Source organism: Lissotriton vulgaris, chromosome 5, assembly GCF_964263255.1.
Source record: "Lissotriton vulgaris chromosome 5, aLisVul1.2, whole genome shotgun sequence".
Classification (NCBI taxonomy): Eukaryota; Metazoa; Chordata; class Amphibia; order Caudata; family Salamandridae; genus Lissotriton; species Lissotriton vulgaris.
In genome coordinates, this window is record NC_141693.1 from 2,000,146,685 (window position 1) to 2,000,169,141 (window position 22,457).

At 53.3% G+C, this 22,457-nt stretch overlaps 1 protein-coding gene across 10 annotated transcripts in view; it reads left to right on the plus strand.

Annotated features, from left to right (window-relative positions):
* RAPGEF1 (Rap guanine nucleotide exchange factor 1) overlaps window positions 1–22,457 on the plus strand; it is a 714,396-nt gene that overhangs the window by 455,116 nt on the left and 236,823 nt on the right. For 4 of the 10 annotated variants that reach the window (XM_086924774.1, XM_086924775.1, XM_086924772.1 and 1 more), the window contains exon 12: window positions 13,713–13,979. The exons of the other annotated variants lie outside the window; for them this stretch is intronic. In XM_086924774.1, coding sequence (XP_086780900.1) covers window positions 13,713–13,979 — 267 coding nt within the window. The remainder of the gene's footprint in view (window positions 1–13,712; window positions 13,980–22,457) is intronic. 10 annotated transcript variants of the gene reach the window in all.

Here is a 22,457-nt window from a genome sequence, read left to right on the forward strand (position 1 = left end):
TTGTGTGCTGCGGGGGCAGGGGGGAGGAGTGGCACGTGTGTGCAGGGGGCGGGGATCTCCGTGCCCCTCCCTGTGTACTGGGGGGGGCTGGCACGTGTGTGCAGGGGGCGGTGATCTCCGTGCCCCTCCCTGTGTACTGGGGGGGCTGGCACGTGTATTCAGGGGGCGGTGATCTCCGTGCCCCTCCCTGTGTACTGGGGGGGCTGGCACGTGTGTGCATGGGGTGGTGATCTCTGTGCCCCTTCCTGTGTGCCTGGGGGTGGGGGGCTGGCACGTGTGCGCAGGGGGCGGGGATATCTGTGCCCCTCCCTGTGTGCTGGGGGGGGGGGGGGCTGGCACCTGTGTGCAGGGGGCGTGGATCTCTGCCCCTCCGTGTGTGCTGGGGGGGGCTGACACGTGTGTGCAGGGGCCGGTGATCTCTGTATCCCTCCCTGTGTGGTGCGGCGGGGGGGGGGGGCTGGAACGTGTGTGCAGGGGGCGGGGATCTCTGTGCCCCTCCTTGTGCGCTGCGGGGGGGGGGGGAGTGGCACGTGTGTGCAGGGGGCGGGGATCTCCGTGCCCCTCCCTGTGTACTGGGGGGGCTGGCACGTGTGTACAGGGGGCGGGGAATCTCTGTGCCCCTCCCTGTGTGCTCAGGAGGGTGGCTGGCACGTGTGTGCAGGAGGCGGGGATCTCTGTGCTCAGGAGGGGGGCTGGCACCTGTGTGCAGGGGGCGGTGATCTCTGTGCCCCTCCCTGTGTGCTGGGGGGGGCTGGCACATGTGTGCAGGGGGCGGCGATTTCTGTGCCCCTCCCTGTGTGCTGGGGGGGGGCTGGCACGTGTGTGCAGGGGCCGGTGATCTCTGTATCCCTCCCTGTGTGGTGCGGCGGGGGGGGGGGGGGGTGCGGGGGCTGGAACGTGTGTGCAGGGGGCGGGGATCTCTGTGCCCCTCCTTGTGTGCTGCGGGGGCAGGGGGGAGGAGTGGCACGTGTGTGCAGGGGGCGGGGATCTCCGTGCCCCTCCCTGTGTACTGGGGGGGGCTGGCACGTGTGTGCAGGGGGCGGTGATCTCCGTGCCCCTCCCTGTGTACTGGGGGGGCTGGCACGTGTGTGCATGGGGTGGTGATCTCTGTGCCCCTTCCTGTGTGCCTGGGGGTGGGGGGCTGGCACGTGTGCGCAGGGGGCGGGGATATCTGTGCCCCTCCCTGTGTGCTGGGGGGGGGGGCTGGCACCTGTGTGCAGGGGGCGTGGATCTCTGCCCCTCCGTGTGTGCTGGGGGGGGCTGACACGTGTGTGCAGGGGCCGGTGATCTCTGTATCCCTCCCTGTGTGGTGCGGCGGGGGGGGGGGGGGGGGGGTGCTGGAACGTGTGTGCAGGGGGCGGGGATCTCTGTGCCCCTCCTTGTGCGCTGCGGGGGGGGGGGGGGGAGTGGCACGTGTGTGCAGGGGGCGGTGATCTTCGTGCCCCTCCCTGTGTACTGGGGGGGCTGGCACGTGTGCGCAGGGGGCGTGGATCTCTGCCCCTCCGTGTGTGCTGGTGGGGGGGGGGGGGGGGGGATTGTGAACATCAGCTGTAGTTTCTTATTTGTAAGCCCAGCAGGAGAGGAGTGAGGCTTGGGGGGGCTCACACACACTGCTGAAGCCCCCTCTCTCCAGCGTGGCTCCTGCAGTGTATTCGTTCCGCACCGCCACATGCTTGGGTGTATCGTTGGGGGCGGGAGGGGGGCAGGCGGCATCTGCCCCCCCCCCCCCCCCCCCCGACGTAGACGGATGGAGTCATGCCGTGGGAGGGGTCTGCTCTTGCCCCCCTCCCTCTCTTGAATGCTCTTCTCTGCCTCCTCTCCTGGTCCGGACGGGGCGGCATACTTGGCATTCCAGCGCGGTGGGGGGGAGGGGGGGGGGTGTTGTATAGCTGCTACAGCGATTCAAGCACACCCCATGAATGCCCCGGGGCGGGCCAGAGGCCTGCAGCGCCCCCTGGCGTCAGATCTACCCCGGTCCTGACTTGCAGCGCCCCTGCTCTTCATTACTGTGACCCCACACAGGGCTCTGCAGCCCCCCATGCCAGTGAACCCCGGTCCTGACCTGCAGTGCCCCTGCTCTTCCAATACTGTGACCCCCACACAGGGCTCTGCAGCCCCCCCATGCAAGTGAACCCCGGTCCTGACTTGCAGCGCCCCTGCTCTTCTTTACTGTGACCCCACACAGGGCTCTGCAGCCCCCCCCCCCCCCCCCCCCATGCCAGTGAACCCCGGTCCTGACTTGCAGCACCCCTGCTCTTCATTACTGTGACCCCCACACCGGGCTCTGCAGCCCCCCCATGCCAGTGAACCCCGGTCCTGACCTGCAGCGCCCCTGCTCTTCATTACTGTGACCCCGCACAGGGCTCTGCAGCCCCCCCCATGCCAGTGAACCCCGGTCCTGACCTGCAGCGCCCCTGCTCTTCATTACTGTGACCCCACACAGGGCTCTGCAGCCCCCCCCCCATGCCAGTGAACCCCGGTCCTGACTTGCAGCACCCCTGCTCTTCATTACTGTGACCCCCACACCGGGCTCTGCAGCCCCCCCATGCCAGTGAACCCCGGTCCTGACCTGCAGTGCCCCTGCTCTTCATTACTGTGACCCCACACAGGGCTCTGCAGCCCCCCCCCCCCCCCCCCCCCCATGCCAGTGAACCCCGGTCCTGACTTGCAGCGCCCCTGCTCTTCATTACTGTGACCCCGCACAGGGCTCTGCAGCCCCCCCATGCCAGTGAACCCCGGTCCTGACCTGCAGTGCCCCTGCTCTTCATTACTGTGACCCCACACAGGGCTCTGCAGGCCCCCCCCCCCATGCCAGTGAACCCCGGTCCTGACTTGCAGCACCCCTGCTCTTCATTACTGTGACCCCCACACCGGGCTCTGCAGCCCCCCCATGCAAGTGAACCCCGGTCCTGACTTGCAGCGCCCCTGCTCTTCATTACTGTGACCCCACACAGGGCTCTGCAGCCCCCCCCCCATGCCAGTGAACCCCGGTCCTGACTTGCAGCACCCCTGCTCTTCATTACTGTGACCCCCACACCGGGCTCTGCAGCCCCCCCATGCAAGTGAACCCCGGTCCTGACTTGCAGCACCCCTGATCTTCATTACTGTGACCCCCACACAGGGCTCTGCAGCCCCCCCATGCCAGTGAACCCCGGTCCTGACCTGCAGTGCCCCTGCTCTTCATTACTGTGACCCCACACAGGGCTCTGCAGCCCCCCCCCATGCCAGTGAACCCCGGTCCTGACCTGCAGTGCCCCTGCTCTTCATTACTGTGACCCCACACAGGGCTCTGCAGCCCCCCCATGCCAGTGTACCTCGGTCCTGACCTGCAGCGCCCCTGCTCTTCATTACTGTGACCCCACACAGGGCTCTGCAGCCCCCCCATGCCAGTGTACCTCGGTCCTGACCTGCAGCGCCCCTGCTCTTCATTACTGTGACCCCACACAGGGCTCTGCAGCCCCCCCATTCCAGTGAGCCCCGGTCCTGACTTGCAGCACCCCTGATCTTCATTACTGTGACCCCCCACACAGGGCTCTGCAGCCCCCCCATGCCAGTGTACCTCGGTCCTGACCTGCAGCGCCCCTGCTCTTCATTACTGTGACCCCACACAGGGCTCTGCAGCCCCCCATGCCAGTGAACCCCGGTCCTGACTTGCAGCCCCCCTGCTCTTCATTACTGTGACCCCCACACAGGGCTCTGCAGCCCCCCCATGCAAGTGAACCCCGGTCCTGACCTGCAGTGCCCCTGCTCTTCATTACTGTGACCCCACACAGGGCTCTGCAGCCCCCCCCCCCCCATGCCAGTGTACCTCGGTCCTGACCTGCAGCGCCCCTGCTCTTCATTACTGTGACCCCACACAGGGCTCTGCAGCCCCCCATGCCAGTGAACCCCGGTCCTGACTTGCAGCGCCCCTGCTCTTCATTACTGTGACCCCACACAGGGCTCTGCAGCCCCCCATGCCAGTGAACCCCGGTCCTGACTTGCAGCCCCCCTGCTCTTCATTACTGTGACCCCCACACAGGGCTCTGCAGCCCCCCCCATGCCAGTGAGCCCCGGTCCTGACCTGCAGCACCCCTGATCTTCATTACTGTGACCCCCACACAGGGCTCTGCAGCCCCCCCATGCCAGTGTACCTCGGTCCTGACCTGCAGCGCCCCTGCTCTTCATTACTGTGACCCCACACAGGGCTCTGCAGCCCCCCATGCCAGTGAACCCCGGTCCTGACTTGCAGCCCCCCTGCTCTTCATTACTGTGACCCCCACACAGGGCTCTGCAGCCCCCCCATGCAAGTGAACCCCGGTCCTGACCTGCAGTGCCCCTGCTCTTCATTACTGTGACCCCACACAGGGCTCTGCAGCCCCCCCCCCCCCCATGCCAGTGTACCTCGGTCCTGACCTGCAGCGCCCCTGCTCTTCATTACTGTGACCCCACACAGGGCTCTGCAGCCCCCCATGCCAGTGAACCCCGGTCCTGACTTGCAGCCCCCCTGCTCTTCATTACTGTGACCCCCACACAGGGCTCTGCAGCCCCCCCCATGCCAGTGAGCCCCGGTCCTGACCTGCAGCACCCCTGATCTTCCAATACTGTGACCCCCACACAGGGCTCTGCAGCCCCCCCATGCCAGTGAACCCCGGTCCTGACTTGCAGCACCCCTGATCTTCCAATACTGTGACCCCCACACAGGGCTCTGCAGCCCCCCCATGCCAGTGAACCCCGGTCCTGACCTGCAGCACCCCTGATCTTCATTGCTGTGATTCTACACAGGGCTCTGCAGCCCAGCCCCCCTGTGGGGTCACTCGCGCAGGCAGGTGCTCTGACAGTGTTGTGATGCTGGAGACCAGACTGGCCCGCCTGCAACAGTAGATTGAAGCCAGGATGAGAGATGATAGCATGGCACAGTGTCTTCAGGGCAGTGCCCTACCCTTTAGACAAACAGTGCCTGCTCTCACCATAACTGGCACAGCCACCAGCGAACCCCCCAACCAGGGGAGGGGAGCACTGTCTGGGACGTCATTGAGGTGTATTAATGATTGATTCTGCCTGCGGCAAGAATTTGAAATGAAAACATCCTGCCTCCTCTCAGCCTGTGCTGAACAAAAGTCTTTCAGTGACGTGTCTGCACGTGAAGCGGCTCCTGAAGTTCAGTGGCGGCTGGAGGACAGGAGTGTCCCTCCTGTAGATTGCTGTTCTCTATCACTCTAGGGGTCAGCTGTCAAGAGCTCACATGCATTAGCTTGCGTCTGCCACAACTGAGACCTGTAGAGCTGATAAAAACTGAGGTCTGATGCCAGCGCTGGGACTCCCCGTTGCTGGGGCAGCGAATCGCTTTATAAGTATGCTTAACATAACGTATCCTGTCCGGGGACTGGTGGCAGGATTAAGGTGGCAGAGACCAAATCTACTCTGCACACGCTAGGGGCCCCGCACAAGTGTCCTGGAACAGCAGACAACTAGTCTAACGTCGGGCCACCCCCGTCCGCTGCGGCGACTCCCTGTCCGCGGGCCTTGCTGCAGCTCAGTGCTTCCGTGCTGCAATGTAGCAGGCTGCCTGTGAGGCACTACCACTCGGCAGCAGTCCGAACTGGGACTGGGCCCGCCGTGTCTGTCTCGTTGCTGCACGGTGTGTCAGTGAACAAAAGCGCTGTGTGAGCTGCTGCGGCCTGGCACTTGAGTCTGCCACACAGCCACCTTGGGCCACTCTCATGGCTGTCTCTCTCGGCTGTAGCCATTGCCCATTTTCAGGACTGACTCAGTCCGGCACGTCACGTCACAGTGAATCTGAATGCATTGCCACTGCGGTGAATCTTGTTACATTGTAGCCTCTCAGCCTGTATAAGCCAGTTCAGTCGCGAGCTGAGCCGGTTGCCCCCAAGCCTGCCATAGTGCCGCTAACAGCGCTCCAGCTTCACAGCTGAGGCGCTATAAATACAGGACTTTGCATTTCATTTCGGTGATGCGGATCACCCCACTGAAATATGTGAGTCTAACGCTTGATGCGTTGTACTTGACAGGGCTTTTCCTTAAATAAGCAAGTCTCATAAGCAAGCTAACCATAGAAGGATTGTCTCCCTTCCTGGTTACGTGGTTTAACACACACCTGCCAAACAGTTTAGCCCCCCACGTTAAAAATCTCCCCAAAGTATGTAATCCAGCCCTAATAAAACAGATTTTACTAAAAATAGAATGTAATAAAAGTACAGCGGTCTAAGTTTAAACTAAAGGTCCTGCTGCGTCAACGTAATAGCGCGCGACATACCCGCTCGGAACAGACATCGTGAACATGTCCTGGCTGTAAGCTGACATCCTGGAAGCAGTGACTCCAGAACAGACCCACAGAGAGCAATAGATACCAGGTGCGAACAGACGTCGCAAGCCCAGCTGTAAACAGACCTCCTCAGGGCAGTGATTTCAACAGGTCCACAGTGTTAACAGACACTCAGAGCAGACATCGCACGAGCAGTGGTAACGGTACTAAATATCTTTATTCGATTTTGCATTTAAACCATAAAAGCACATCGTATACAATTCATTGAAAAAAGGAAAAAACATTTTGAGAAGAGTAATTGGTTGAGTAAACCGAGACTGTCTCAGAGGTCTGGGTTAAATTACTATGAAATTTTAGTGAAATGCATGATACTAGTACCATTTAAAACCAAAGATAACATTTGTGCTAAAATTAAGATATTTACAAGTATAAAAACAAATTCTTCCATAGCGTATTGCAATAATAGTTGACCTATACATGCCATACACCTATAAACAGATTGTAATACCCCTCTAATACATTTGATCACTTTAATGATGATGATGATAAATGAAAAGAAAAAATTCCATCAAGTATAAAACATGCAAAATGCCTTCTACATATCATCACAGTCTTCCTTTCACTGTAGATCCTTCTGCCTGGCCTATTGATTTTTACTGTCCTGCTTTATATGGTCCATGCTTAGAGCAGGTATCTACATCGAACAGAAATAAAAGAAATGTGTTTCTGACTCAAGTTCTGGATCACTCACAGGGCAACAGGGCGAAATATCACGCCCTTTCCAATTGCTAACAAAACTATTAATTGGTAAAATACCTTATCTAAATTTTAGGTATAATATTTTAGCAAGGGGCGGCTCTATTCAATTTAAACATTCCTCTTGTAGCATGTTATCTTTAAAATTGAGGGACCTGCTTGTCAATTCTCCCGCAGAACTCCTATTGAGCCAGCTAACCATGGCATGGTTCCAATAATTCTTTTTAAGGGGGATTACTGTTCATTTTTCAATTTTCAGAAGGGGTAAGCCGCAGATCGAACATGCCAAGTTTGTTCAACCATGTCTTGATGGGGTTAAACCACTCAATACATCCTTTGGTATCTAATCGTAGTATATCTTGAATTGACTCTTTCAAGGGTAGCGGTGAATCAATCGCCCATACGCCCTCCGACCATCCAATAGTCTAATGGTCGTAGGGCGATTACGTGAGAAATGCTCCTCATTCCTAAATCTAATTGCATGGGTATAAGTGGTGCGTTACAAGGAAGTTCCATTATTGATCTGATACAATTATTTTCTGCCTTCTCGATGGCTGCTACATTTACATGCCCCCATAACTCTGCGCCAAATAGCGCTGCCCCTAGTCCCTTTGTCTGATACACTTGAGTGACTGGGATCAATGGTCTGAATCTTGACTTTTTTAGCTTTGTACATAAGGCCGATCCCACATGTTGTAGTGAGAATTGACTTTTCTATATTTGGGGTGCCCACGATAGTGTGTTAACAGGTCTCGCTCCCAAGTAATCAAATTGATTAACTTCCTCCAGCACAGTTGAGCCCAGTTTTATATTTTGATTATAAGACTTGACGATTAAAAACCATGAATTTCGTTTTTAAATGATTCATTTCCAGCCCATGTTCTTCACAACCTCTCTCAAATTGATCCACAAAATTTTGGAGCCCCATCGGTGACCATGATATAACCAGGGTGTCTGCTGCAAAAAGTAGTGCAGGCACCTCACATCCTGCAAGCTTGGGGGGGGATCACCCCTACAGTCCCTTAGCTGATCAATCAGGCCATTTATATAAAGTGTGAATAATGTTGGTGCCAAAATGCATCCCTGGTATAAATTGGTTAAATCAAATGCAGAGCCAGCTACAGACGCCAAGGTTGTGTGCTTGCACAAGGTTATTTTCACGGCTTTTATTTTCTTCTGCAGGTGTTGTCTCGTATCTTGTTCCATCTCTTCTTTGGTTTCTGTTTTCTCTCATTTCATCAACCCTGCTGTTTCTCTGCAGCTGACGTCACAGCCCAGTGTTACTCATTGGTTGGGGCCACCCCTACCCTCCTAGGGGGTGCTGTGACCGATTTTGCTTGGGAGTGAGGGGTTACCCCTTCAATTTGTTGCCCAGTGTATTTGTGCCTGGCGTCACTAACCGCTTCCCTACCTAGTCTTTCCCAGTGTTTCCTTCCCATTGCCCTCTGGTGTTGCTACCCTGCTGAGTGATACCAGTGCATTTTTGCCTGATCCATCTCAGGGCAGGGTTTTCACTGCTTCCGTGCCAATTACATATTCGGTTACTTCACTCAGCCTTCTTCTTTGTATGTTTTCCATTTTTTGTTTTTTTACTTGTTACTTGGTTGTGACATTCCTTGATGCTCGCTATTTGTGGGTGCCATGTACATTTCATGGAACCTGATCATGATGAACTGTGATTTGTTGTCCCTTGTAAACCTAGTGCACAACACACAGATGCCTAGCCCCACTGTCGCGCGGATTCTTAGCCCCACTGCGGATTCTTAGCCCCGCTGTCGCGCGGATTGCTTAGCCCCGCTGTCGCGCGGATTGCTTAGCCCCGCTGTCGCGCGGATTGCTTAGCCCCGCTGTCGCGCGGATTGCTTAGCCCCGCTGTCGCGCGGATTGCTTAGCCCCGCTGTCGCGCGGATTGCTTAGCCCCGCTGTCGCGCGGATTGCTTAGCCCCGCTGTCGCGCGGATTGCTTAGCCCTCCCCGCTGCCGCGCGGATTGCTTAGCCCTCCCCGCTGCCGCGCGGATTGCTTAGCCCTCCCCGCTGCCGCGCGGATTGCTTAGCCCTCCCCGCTGCCGCGCGGATTGCTTAGCCCTCCCCGCTGCCGCGCGGATTGCTTAGCCCTCCCCGCTGCCGCGCGGATTGCTTAGCCCTCCCCGCTGCCGCGCGGATTGCTTAGCCCTCCCCGCTGCCGCGCGGATTGCTTAGCCCTCCCCGCTGCCGCGCGGATTGCTTAGCCCTCCCCGCTGCCGCGCGGATTGCTTAGCCCTCCCCGCTGCCGCGCGGATTGCTTAGCCCTCCCCGCTGCCGCGCGGATTGCTTAGCCCTCCCCGCTGCCGCGCGGATTGCTTAGCCCTCCCCGCTGCCGCGCGGATTGCTTAGCCCTCCCCGCTGCCGCGCGGATTGCTTAGCCCTCCCCGCTGCCGCGCGGATTGCTTAGCCCTCCCCGCTGCCGCGCGGATTGCTAGCAGACGCCTAACACAGACACCATATGCTTTTTGGAAGACTTTTCGTGGTCTCTAAACAATGATACTTAGGTGGGATGTTGGTTAAAAGCCACTGACACAAGTCCAGTCTCTCCATCTGCATGTCCTGTTGGTCCACTTAGCAGTGGTCTGTGTATCTCTCCTTATGGTCTGACATAGCATTCTCTGCTGAAGTGTCTTCAGCCTCCCAAAAACCCCTGGCCCTCTGCCTGTCTTTGTATCCTGCTTTGCTGGTGGGTGCTATTCCTTTTTATGCACTTTGCTCTGCATCTGATGGGATGCGCCCGCTTGGGTCATTCAGCCAGTTTAGGCACCTTGTTCCTAGTCTCTCCTGCCTGCCATCTCTGCCGAGGTTCATTCACTCTTCTTGAATCCCTGCCTGTGAGCACGCCCTGCCCGCCTGCTTTTCTGCAGTTTATTCAGCACACACCACTGGTTCTTTGTATTTCATGTCTGGGCCTGTCTTAGCTGGGGTCCATTCTCCTTTCCTTCATCTCTCTCCTTTTAGTTTTGCCTGTCATTTAGGTTTTTATTTTACTACATCCCAACTGTATTTTTTAAAAATCCTTCTCATTATTACCTTAGGTGGATTCTTTCTTCCTCCCATCCTGACACTTCGTCCATTGGCTCGGATGCAAACCTGACTGCCCCTCATACTCCTTAGCTCTACATTCAGTCTGTCCTGCTCTGCTGGACTGCTTTCAGACTTTTGTCATCCCTCCTGTTACTAATGTGTGCTTGGCCTACCTACTGCTGTCTCTCTGCCTTTCTAGTTGTGATGTATTTGCTGAGGTGCATTCAGATCTCATACACCAGGGTGCTGCGTGTCCTGCGTACTCCACTCCACTTAAGACATCTGCTTTGTGGTGTTGTTTTTTACCACATCTTCGCCTGGTGGGTGTACTCTACCTCCTGATTCCATGGTCAGTGTATGTCCTATGTCCATGTTCTTACCCTTACTAAGCACCTATCTCTGTGTGCATGTGGTCATGTTCTGCTAAAGCCTGTTCAGCTTGTTGCATGTCTGATCAGACTAGCTTTGTGTTCAGTATCCCTATAACCTTTACTCTCTCTATATCCTGTGTTCCCAATGATGCTAAGGTTCCTCCAGTCCTCATCATATGGCCTCCTTGCATCTTGTCCGCTCCTCTCCAGTAAGGCAAGGTGCACTCCGACTGCTAGCACTCCTAGCTTTCCCTACATCCTGTGTATGCCATTACATCAAGGAGCACCAGTATTCTTGCACCCCTCCCTGTCCGTCCTGTCTGCTTTGCTAAGCTGTGCTTGGTCTGCCTACGTCACTCTCTGAACTTTCCTGTCTGTCCCTGTCTACTAAGGTGCACCCGCTCTGTTAAGGTATCCATATGTTATTTCGATAGTGTAAACCTACCCAAAAGTCAGTGGAGCCCTTACATGGTCAAAGGCAAGCTTAAAGTCAGAGTAATAGAGGAGGCTAAATTAAATTAAAGAGGTGGATCTTCAACTCTTTCCTAAATTGGAGCAGTGTTGGGGCGGTCCTGATGGAGACGAAAATGTTGTTCCAGATCCTGGCAGCATAGATGGAAAAGGCCTGTTATCTTATTTTTTCTTTCTTATACGTCTTAGTATGCAGTCTGATTGTGTCCTAGTTGCTCGTGCGCTGAGAACCACCAAAGAGTGGCGAGCTTGCCTGAAGGGCTGTTGGTCGTAATGTAGCTTGCTTTCAAGATTGTCTGGGCTGACAAGTGGAGCAACTGGAGTTCCATCAGGATGGGAGTGATGTGTACACATATCTTCAGGCCCTGAATGTCACATTGTGGAGTCTGGGAGTCCGTGGAGTAGGGCATTGCCACCATTCAGATGCAAGAGTTTTAAAAACAGCTCTCAAGTCGATTTCTGGAAGAAATAGTTTGTATTTCTTTAAAAGAGAGAGCTGGTACCAGGCCGTCTTTGTGTTTTTGGAAATGTGTTCCTTCAGGGAGAAGTTGGTGTCCAGGGTTAATAAAAAAAAGTGATTTAACATTTGGTGAGAAATGGGGTTCCAAGTTGTCAAGGCTCATGGCACTGAGTCCGGTTTGACTCTGTCTTGTTTGCCGTTCTTGGCAAATAATAGGAAGTCCGTCTTGGTTGGGTTGAGCTTCAGGTAGGTGCTGGTTGATGTGCAAGCCTACGCCACTCGCTGTCTGTCCTGTTTATCCATCTCTGCTAAGGTGCGGTCAGTCTGCCTACACTCCTGGTGCTCTCGGTCCCTCTCTACTAAGGCGCATTCAGTGGGCCTACTCCACTCCCTCTGTCCCTCTCTTCTAAGGTCCACTCAGTCACCCTACCCCGCTCGCTGTCTGTCCGGTCTATCCATCTCTGCTAAGGTGCGGTCAGTCTGCCTACACTCCTGGTGCTCTCGGTCCCTCTCTACTAAGGCGCATTCAGTGGGCCTACTCCACTCCCTCTGTCCCTCTCTTCTAAGGTCCACTCAGTCACCCTACCCCGCTCGCTGTCTGTCCGGTCTATCCATCTCTGCTAAGGTGCGGTCAGTCTGCCTACACTCCTGGTGCTCACGGTCCCTCTCTACTAAGGTGCATTCAGTGGGCCTACTCCACTCCCTCTGTCCCTCTCTTCTAAGGTCCACTCAGTCACCCTACCCCGCTCGCTGTCTGTCCGGTCTATCCATCTCTGCTAAGGTGCACTCAGTCTGCCTACACTCCTGGCCCTCTGGCCCTCTCTACTAAGGTGCACTCAGTCTGCCTGCACTCCTGGCTCTCTCTACTAAGGTGTACTCAGTCTGCCTACTCCACTCCCTCGGCTGCTCTCTACAAAGGTGCACTCAGTCAGCCTGCACTCCTGGCCCTCTGTCCCTCTCTACTAAGGTGCACTCAGTCTGCCTGCACTCCTGGCTCTCTCTACTAAGGTGTACTCAGTCTGCCTACTCCACTCCCTCGGCTGCTCTCTAAAAAGGTGCACTCAGTCAGCCTACACTTCACTCCCTCTGTCCCTCTTTGCTAAGGGGCACTCAGTCTGCCTGCACTCCTGGCCCTCTGTCCCTCTCTACTAAGGTGCACTCAATCTGCCTACTCCACTCCCTCTGTCCCTCTCTACTAAGGTGCACTCAGTCTGTCTACTCTTACGGCCCTCTGTCCTGTCTGTCTTTCCTATGGTGCATTCAGTCTGCTACTCCCCTCCCTCTGGCCTGTATCTGTCTTTGCTATGGTGCCCGTCTTTGTCCCGTCTTCCGTGCTCCACTAAGGTGTACTTTGCCCACCTACGCCACTCACTCTCTCGTATGTGGTCCTCCCTGCTGAAAGCCACTCAGCCTGCCTGCACTCCGTGCGCTCTCTTGTCTGTCCCTCTCTGCTAAGGGGCACTCACTCTGCCTGCACTCTGCCCTGGCTGCTGCCCCTGTCTGCCCTGGCTGCTGCCCCTCTCTGCCCTGGCTGCTGCCCCTCTCTGCCCTGGCTGCTGCCCCTCTCTGCCCTGGCTGCTGCCCCTCTCTGCCCTGGCTGCTGCCCCTCTCTGCCCTGGCTGCTGCCCCTCTCTGCCCCGGTTGCCGCCCCTCTCTGCCCCAGCTGCCGCCCCTCTCTGCCCCAGCTGCCGCCCCTCTCTGCCCCGGCTGCCGCCCCTCTCTGCCCCGGCTGCCGCCCCTCTCTGCCCCGGCTGCCGCCCCTCTCTGCCCCGGCTGCCGCCCCTCTCTGCCCCAGCTGCCGCCCCTCTCTGCCCCGGCTGCCGCCCCTCTCTGCCCCGGCTGCCGCCCCTCTCTGCCCCGGCTGCCGCCCCTCTCTGCCCCGGCTGCCGCCCCTCTCTGCCCCGGCTGCCGCCCCTCTCTGCCCCGGCTTGCTCCCCTCCGCCCCTCTCTGCTGAGGTGCACTCAGGGTCCCTGCGCCCCTGGCTCTTCCTGCTTTCCCTCGTCCTCACTACCCTGCTGTGCGCTTATTCTCTGTGTGTGTGCAGTCTGCTGCCTTCAGAGCCCTGGCACGCTCTGACCTGCTCCTCCTGGGTGCTCGGCCTGCCTACACCCTTGCTTCTCTCTCCCCTGTACCATCCTTACCCCCCACAGGTCTGTCCGGGTACCATGCACTCACTGTCGGTGACAATAGATGCTGGCCAGGGCTGCCTCTGCCTGTCGCGCTGCACTGAGCGTCTTGTCTGAAGTGATCTCATTCTAACAGCCTTTTCTTTTGTCTGTCTTTCCCCCTTTTCCGTTCCTCCCCCCACTACCTTCACCCTCCTACTCTGCCCTATAGTACAAATCTGTGTTCCGGTCTTACTCTCAGGACTTTGCCTCTCGGGGCCCAGCTTCTGCCCCTTCTCTTCTGTCCTCTGCCACCTGCTGCTCGCCCCCTGTCCCTTCTGTCCAACGGCCTGGGAGCCCGGGGCCGGCGGGGCCATCGCCGAGTGGCCTGGACGAGCCTGCCGGCTCCCTCTCCTCCCAGGACAGCAGCTCTGGCGGGACCGCTGCTCTCTGTCTTGCTTCCCAGTCTTCCTTCTCTGACTCTCTGCAGACGCCAGTGGTGAGAAACGCGGCGTGTTGTGGGGTGGTGGGGGTCCTTGTGACGTCAGAGCTTTGTGTGTTTAATGACATGACTAGTCAGAGCTCTTCCCAGCACTCAATGGCAGAGAGAGTTCATGGCATATAAAAGCCTTCTTCTGTAAAAAGCGCATGCAGTGCCAATACTGAGGCACGGGTTAGAAGTATTGTAGACACTGTGTGGGTGTGTGTGTTCATCTCTGGCCCATAGATGACGTCAGTGACAACTACTGTCCCTGGACAGTGAGTGATTCATTACCCTACAAGGGTATGCAGTACACCATGAGCAATAGATGGCGTGGGGTAGGCTGGTCTGTGACGGGGCTTGGTGGCTGCTCGGGTATTGTAGTGTCGTTGCAGGTGGCGTATGGTAAACCCTACCCTGAGAAGGTGTGTGCCCAGTAGAATGATTATGAATGTGAACTGATGCTCTGTTTCAGTTAGAACCAAAATGGCTGCCTGTAGATGCACTTGACAGCCCTGGGCAAGGCATGCAGACAAGGCATATAGGTCTTGGGTTGGTTCATGAGAAGAACCTTCTTCCTCTAAGAGGCGATTTAGTTTTGGCATGCTGCAGCAGACAGATTATTGGTTTACTAAATCTGTGTAGTGCTTGAAGAAGTGAGCTCCGCATGCTGCAGCAGACAGGTTCTTGGTTTACAAGAGCTTCGTATACTGAATCAGACAGATTCTTGGTTTACTAAAGCTGTGTATGCTTGAAGAAGTGAGCTCCGCATGCACTGCAGCAGATACGTTCTTTTACTAAAGCTGTGTAGTGCTTGAAGAAGTGAGCTCCGCATGCTGCTGCAGACAGGTTCTTGGTTTACAAAAGCTGTGTATGCTTGAAGAAGTGAGCTCCGCATGCTGCAGCAAACAGGTTCTTGGTTTACAAAAGCTGTGTATGCTTGAAGAAGTGAGCTTCGTATACTGAATCAGACAGATTCTTGGTTTACTAAAGCTGTGTATGCTTGAAGAAGTGAGCTCCGCATGCACTGCAGCAGACACGTTCTTTTACTAAAGCTGTGTAGTGCTTGAAGAAGTGAGCTCCGCATGCTGCAGCAGACAGGTTCTTGGTTTACAAAAGCTGTGTATGCTTGAAGTGAGCTTCGTATACTGAATCAGACAGATTTTTGGTTTACTAAAGCTGTGTATGCTTGAAGAAGTGAGCTCCGCCTGGTGCAGCAGACAAGTTCTTTTACTAAAGCTGTGTATGCTTGAAGAAGTGAGCTCCGCATGCTGCAGCAGACATGTTCTTGGTTTACTAAAGCTTTGTAGTGCTTGAAGAAGTGAGCTCCGCATGCTGCAGCAGACAGGTTCTTGGTTTACTAAAGCTGTGTAGTGCTTGAAGAAGTGAGCTCTGTATGCTGCAGCAGACAGATTCTTGGTTTACTAAAGCTGTGTAGTGCTTGAAGAAGTGAGCTCCGCATGCTGCAGCAGACAGATTCTTGGTTTACTAAAGCTGTGTAGTGCTTGAAGAAGTGAGCTCTGCATGCTGCAGCAGACAGATTCTTGGTTTACTAAAGCTGTGTAGTGCTTGAAGAAGTGAGCTCCGCATGGTGCAGCAGACAGATTCTTGGTTTACTAAAGCTGTGTAGTGCTTGAAGAAGTGAGCTCCGCACGGTGCAGCAGACAGATTCTTGGTTTACTAAAGCTGTGTAGTGCTTGAAAAAGTGAGCTCCGCATGGTGCAGCAGACAGATTCTTGGTTTACTAAAGCTGTGTAGTGCTTGAAAAAGTGAGCTCCGCATGGTGCAGCAGACAGATTCTTGGTTTACTAAAGCTGTGTAGTGCTTGAAGAAGTAAGCTCTGTATGCTGCAGCAGACAGGTTCTTGGTTTACTAAAGCTGTGTAGTGCTTGAAGAAGTAAGCTCTGTATACTGCAGCAGACAGGTTCTTGGTTTACTAAAGCTGTGTAGTGCTTGAAGAAGTGAGCTCCGCATGGTGCAGCAGACAGGTTCTTGGTTTACTAAAGCTGTGTAGTGCTTGAAGAAGTGAGCTCCGCATGCACTGTAGCAGATACGTTCTTTTACTAAAGCTGTGTAGTGCTTGAAGAAGTGAGCTCCGCATGCTGCAGCAGACAGGTTCTTGGTTTACTAAAGCTGTGTAGTGCTTGAAGAAGTGAGCTCCGCATGGTGCAGCAGACAGGTTCTTGGTTTACTAAAGCTGTGTAGTGCTTGAAGAAGTAAGCTCTGTATGCTGCAGCAGACAGGTTCTTGGTTTACTAAAGCTGTGTAGTGCTTGAAGAAGTGAGCTCCGCATGCTGCAGCAGACAGGTTCTTGGTTTACTAAAGCTGTTTAGTGCTTGAAGAAGTGAGCTCTGTATGCTGCAGCAGACAGATTCTTGGTTTACTAAAGCTGTGTATTGCTTGAAGTGCTATAATATATATATGTTGAGCCCAATATATATATATATATATATATATATATATATATATATATATATATATATATATATATATATATATATATATATATATATATATGCACATACATGTATATATTGGGCTCTGCATGCTGCAGATTTGGAAGAGGTAAAGTCAGGCGAGGTAGGCTATTCAGACTATTCAGACTTCAGATCCAGGCGAGGTGGGCTAATCATGCGGCAAATTCAGAGCATGTCTGCTTGTTAAGCAGGAGCTCCTTGTGCTGCAGCCTCAGGAGAATTGCACTCCGTGTTGCAGCTTCAGGAGACTTGGTATCTGTGCAGTAGGAGATGGAGGTTCTTTGTGCAGCAGATGCAGGACATCTGGACTCTTGTTGCTGATTGAGGGGACCTTGGCTTTACCTGCTGCAGATTACGGAGAAATGGACTCTGCCTGCTTCATATTGAGGATACATGGGCTCTGCCTGCTGCATATTGATGAGACCTGTGCTCTGACTGCTGAAGATGGAGAAGACCTGGGCTCTGCCTGCTGCAGGCAGATGGAGGAGACCTGGGCTCTGCCTGCTGCAGGCAGATGGAGGAGACCTGGGCTCTGCCTGCTGCAGGCAGACGGAGGAGACCTGGGCTCTGCCTGCTGCAGGCAGACGGAGGAGACCTGGGCTCTGCCTGCTGCAGGCAGACGGAGGAGACCTGGGCTCTGCCTGCTGCAGGCAGACGGAGGAGACCTGGGCTCTGCCTGCTGCAGGCAGACGGAGGAGACCTGGGCTCTGCCTGCTGCAGGCAGACGGAGGAGACCTGGGCTCTGCCTGCTGCAGGCAGACGGAGGAGACCTGGGCTCTGCCTGCTGCAGGCAGACGGAGGAGACCTGGGCTCTGCCTGCTGCAGGCAGACGGAGGAGACCTGGGCTCTGCCTGCTGCAGGCAGACGGAGGAGACCTGGGCTCTGCCTGCTGCAGGCAGACGGAGGAGACCTGGGCTCTGCCTGCTGCAGGCAGACGGAGGAGACCTGGGCTCTGCCTGCTGCAGGCAGACGGAGGAGACCTGGGCTCTACCTGCAGCAGACGGAGGAGACAACTCGACTCTGCCCGCTGCAGACATGAGATAACTCGACTCTGCCTGCTGCAGACATGAGATAACTCGACTCTGCCTACTGCACACATGAGAGAACTCGACTCTGCCTACTGCACACATGAGATAACTCGACTCTGCCTGCTGCAGACTGAGAACACTTCGGTTCGTCCTGATGCATAAACAGGGTGCTTGGGGTCTGCCTGCTGCAGATTGAGGCGCCCTGGGCTATGCCTGCTGCAGATTGAGGCGCCCTGGGCTATGCCTGCTGCAGATTGAGGAGACCTGGGCTATGCCTACTGCAGATTGAGGAGACCTGGGCTATGCCTACTGCAGATTGAGGAGACTTGAGCTATGCCTGCTGCAGATTGAAGACACCTGTTTTCTGCCTGCTGAAGAGACCTGTGGTTCGAAGCAAGTGTGCTGTAGATACACATGCTTTGCATACTCCTGCCATCTAGTTTTGGGACCGGATGTTGTTTCTCTTTGAAGAAGTCTTTCCTAGTCACGAGTTAAAGTGACTCCTCCTTTCGGTGATAGTGCGTATGGGCATCTACTCCATTGTTAAATTGTTTTTTCCGCCATCCGGTTTGGACATATATTGCTGTGCTCTGGTTCGAAACCGTTCTTCGGGTTCCCCTCGATGCACAATCCTCTCTACCTCGATGGTATTGTTTCCGTACTCGTTCCCACTTCTCAGCATATCATTTCGACATTGGATTCAACCTTCTATTGGAAAGCTTTGTGGACGGCCTCCATGGCCTAACTGCGCTCGGTTAGCTCTGTCGACGGATCGGACTCCATTTAAATTCTGCCCTTGGTGCCGCGAAGTATCTGCACACCGATTCCCACGAAGCAACTTGTGCTTGTCTCCCGAGCACAAAGGAGAAAATTGTGACACTTGCAGGTCCATTTTGAGCAAAAAATACTCCTCGCATTCGTCAGGCTCGACGTCTAGAAATACAAAGCATCGAGAACACGACGGATATCGGTGAAGACTCCGGCCAAGAAAACATCAGACGAAGAGGAATCCTTCTCCGAACAAGATTCGAAACTCGACATAGACCTCGACGCCAAATAATTGCCGCAGGAACAAGGTGACTTGAGTACCGAAGACCCCTTGCCCCCACAAACTCCTAAAAGACATAAGGCTTCAGCACCACCTCTGCTTTCTGGACCAGGTTGGCACCGAGATGACATTTCCGACGCCCTGCCTCCAGCCCCGGCACCGAAACAACCAATCAAGCCTTCCGGTTTGGTACAGAGTCGACAAAAGTCCTCTTTGGAGCCGAAACCTTCTGGGTCCAAGCACAAATCCGGCTTGGAAGCGAAATCTTCCGTGCCGAAACTCATTCTGTAAGGTCAGCCTTCCTCTGCACCGAAGCCATCAGCACCAGAAACCTTGGCGCCGAAACAGAAAGATGCACCCCCGGAACTGAAACTGGACTTTATTCCATTTAAAACTGACGAAGCTAAAAAGATATATATATATTAACCCCCAGACTGGTCCTATTCATACAAAACCACCTGGAAAACACAAGCTTCAGGATGAGGTCACTTCTTATAAGATCCCCTTGAAGAGAGAATCTGTCACTACAAGTAATTTACAGCCACCATCACTTCAATCTCCACCCCAGCACCTCTTTCTCCACCTGAGAATCCTTTGCACATTACACCTCAGCATTCACCACAGTCTAACCATGCTGATGATAAGGATGCAGATGAGGGGGTGACAAATCTCCCAATAGATCCACGGAAAGATTTCATAATTTATCCCCCAGGTGACACTGATCCAGACCTTTACCCAGCCAAACCTTCTCTTCCAGATGACAAAGCATCACACCAAGAACTCATTGTCAAGGCTGCACATTACCATGGAGTAGATATGCATAAAGAATCATTTGAAGATTTTTTGTTTGAGACTTTAGCATCCACGCATAGGTCATCGCAGCCACTTCCCATGCTCAACGGCATGATGCGACATGCTGATGAGATCTATAAAGATCCAGTCAGAGCACGCATATTAACTCCTAGAGTGGACAAAAATATAAGGCCTCTCCTACAGACCCTATATTCCTCAAGGGACAAGTGCCATTAGATTCCCTAGTCGTATCGAATGCTCATAAAAGAGCAAACTCTCAAACATCAAGGAATGCTCGTCTGCCAGATAGAGAATCCATATTAATTGCTGCTTCTGGTAAACGCATAGCTGCTCAAGCAGCAAATCAACGGCGCATTGCAAACACGCAAGGCCTTTTAGGCAGGTATGACAGGACTCACTGGGACGAAATGGAGCAGTTGCTCCAATATCTCCCAGATGAGCATAAAGCTAAAGAACAGGACTTAGTAAATGAATGTAAGCTCATTTCTAATTCCTCTATACGATGTGATCTAGATGCTGCAGACACCGCAGCTACAGAGGTGAATTCTACCATCCTGCACAGAAGACACGCTTAGTTAAGGATTTCAGGGTTTAAACCTGAGGTCCAACAATCAATCCTTAAGACACCCTTTGATGAGGCACACCTATTCGGTCCTGAGGTAGACCAGGAGTTAGAAAATGAAAAAGGACTCTGAAGAGAGGCTCCATTTGTCGCTCCTTTTACAGAGGAGGGTCACAAACCACGTCCACAGATCAATATACCTCCGCTTACAAAGGAAACAACCAGTTCTCTTGCTCCAGAGGTTTCTCTCAAGGAGGTTATAGGGGCAACACCTTTAAAGGTTGGGATAAGGGCAACACACCCCGTAACTCCCCTTCCCCCCCAACAAACAGTGACTTGCCCACGCTTCGCCCTTATCACACCACACCTGTCGGGGGAAGACTTCACCAATTTCTCCCCATTTGGCAATGTAGAACAACCGACAAATGGGTGCATGGAATTATCCAACATGGTTATTGACTGGAACTTTCCTACAATCCCCCAATCATTCCACCTCGATCTTGCACGTCATCTACAGAACACATAAACTTGCTAAAACAAGAGGTCCAGCCCCTCTTACTAAAAGGAGCAATAGAGCCAGTTCCAATACAGTACCAGGGCTCAGGGATTTATTCTGTACTTTTTCATCTCCAAAATGGACGGTTCCCTCAGACCTATTCTAGATCTCAGAGAGCTAAACCATTATATACTGTCAGAGCACTTTCACACGGTGACACTTCAACAGGTACTTGCACTTTTACAGAGAGCAGACTTTGTCTACTCTAGTTTTAAAAGACGCATATTTTTATGTTCCAATTAATGTGCTCAACCGATCTAGTGTTGGTAGACGGCCGTACCCATCGCTCTCTGCAGTGGTGGAACCCACAAAACTCATCAGCAGGCCGGCCTTTCAGAGACCCTGTTCCACAGATCATACTCGCAGCAGACGCATCTCTAACCGGTTGGGGGGGGGGGGGGGGGCTCATTTCAAAGATGACACAATACAAGGCATGTCGAGCAACAACCACAAGGTTCTCCACATCAACTATCTAGAACGTTTAGCTGTTTTTCTAGCACTCAAAGCTTTTCAAATTCGCCTTATCGCCAAAACTGCCCTAGTCCGAACAGACAACATGACAGCAATGTATTATGTGCAGAAGCAAGGGGGGGACACACTCCACTCTCAATTCAACACTCGCTCAAGCCATTTGGAATTGGGCGATCCATAACAAGATTTATCTCCTGGCAGAACATGTCCCAGGAGTAAACAATCAAATTTCAAAAGAAGGCTGCAAGTTCTCGAGTGGAAATTCACCCCCATGTTCTCCTTCTGTACTTTCAACAATGGGGATTCCCACAAATAGACCTATTTGCCCCAGCAGATAACGCAAAATGGCCAAACTTCGGCTCCATGTCCCCACACCCGCTCTCAAAGGGCAGTGCCCTATGGATGAACTGGTCAGGGATATTTGCCTTCGCTTTTCCGCCTCTCCCGCTCATTCCGTGAGTGGTTTGGAAAAACTCAGCAAACATCCTTCACACTAATACTGGTACGCCACCCTGTTGGATATGTCACTAGTTCCACATCAAAAACTGCACCTTACCTCCAGTCTCCTCACACAGAACCATGGAGAAGTCAGACACCCAAATCCCAAAGAACTGAATTTAGCGGTCTGGCTCCTGAAGTCATAGTTTGGTTATTTAAATCTACTGTATGACTGTAGACTGTATGAATATTCATGCAGAAAAGTGGAAAAGATTTGTTGTATATTGCAATAACAACAAAATCAATCCTTATGATGATTGTATACAAACATTATTTGTTACTTGTAACATTTACAACGAACAGGACTACCTTACACATCTATTCGTTTACACCTTGCAGCAGTAGCTGTGTACTTCAGAATAGACAACATCTGTCACTATTTAGAGTTCTAGTAATGAAAGCCTTCATGGAAGGCTTGAAAAGGGTAAAACCACCAAGGATTCATCCTGCCCCAGTGTGGAATCTTAACATTGTTCTCACAAGGCTCACAGGTCCACCTTTTTTAACCATTACACAAGTGCCCTTTACAATTCCTCTCATGGAAAGTTGCTTTCCTTATTGCCATCACATCACTGAGGAGAGTTGGTGAGCTACAGGCATTAACTTTAGAAGAACCTTTCGTTCAGCTACACAAAGATCGGATAGTTCTCCGCACCAACCCAAAATTCCTTCCCAAGGTAGTTTCTGCTGGCAGAACACACGCTTCACACACTGGATGTTAAAAGAGCTTTACTGTACTACATAAATAGGATAAAAGACTTTTGCAAAACAAAACAAACTGTTGCATTTGCTCCACCTCACAAAGGCAATCCTATCTCAAAATCTGGTATTGCCAGATGAATTGTGAAATGCAATCAAACTTGCTATATTAAAGCTAAAAGAACTTTAACCATACCCCCTAGAGCGCATTCCACTCGCAAAATAGGAGTCAGTGGCCTTTTTAGGCAACATGCCTCTAGCTGATATATGTAAGGCAGCTACATGTTCTATATCACACACATTTACCAAACACTATTATGTAGATGTATTAGCACGTCAAGCAG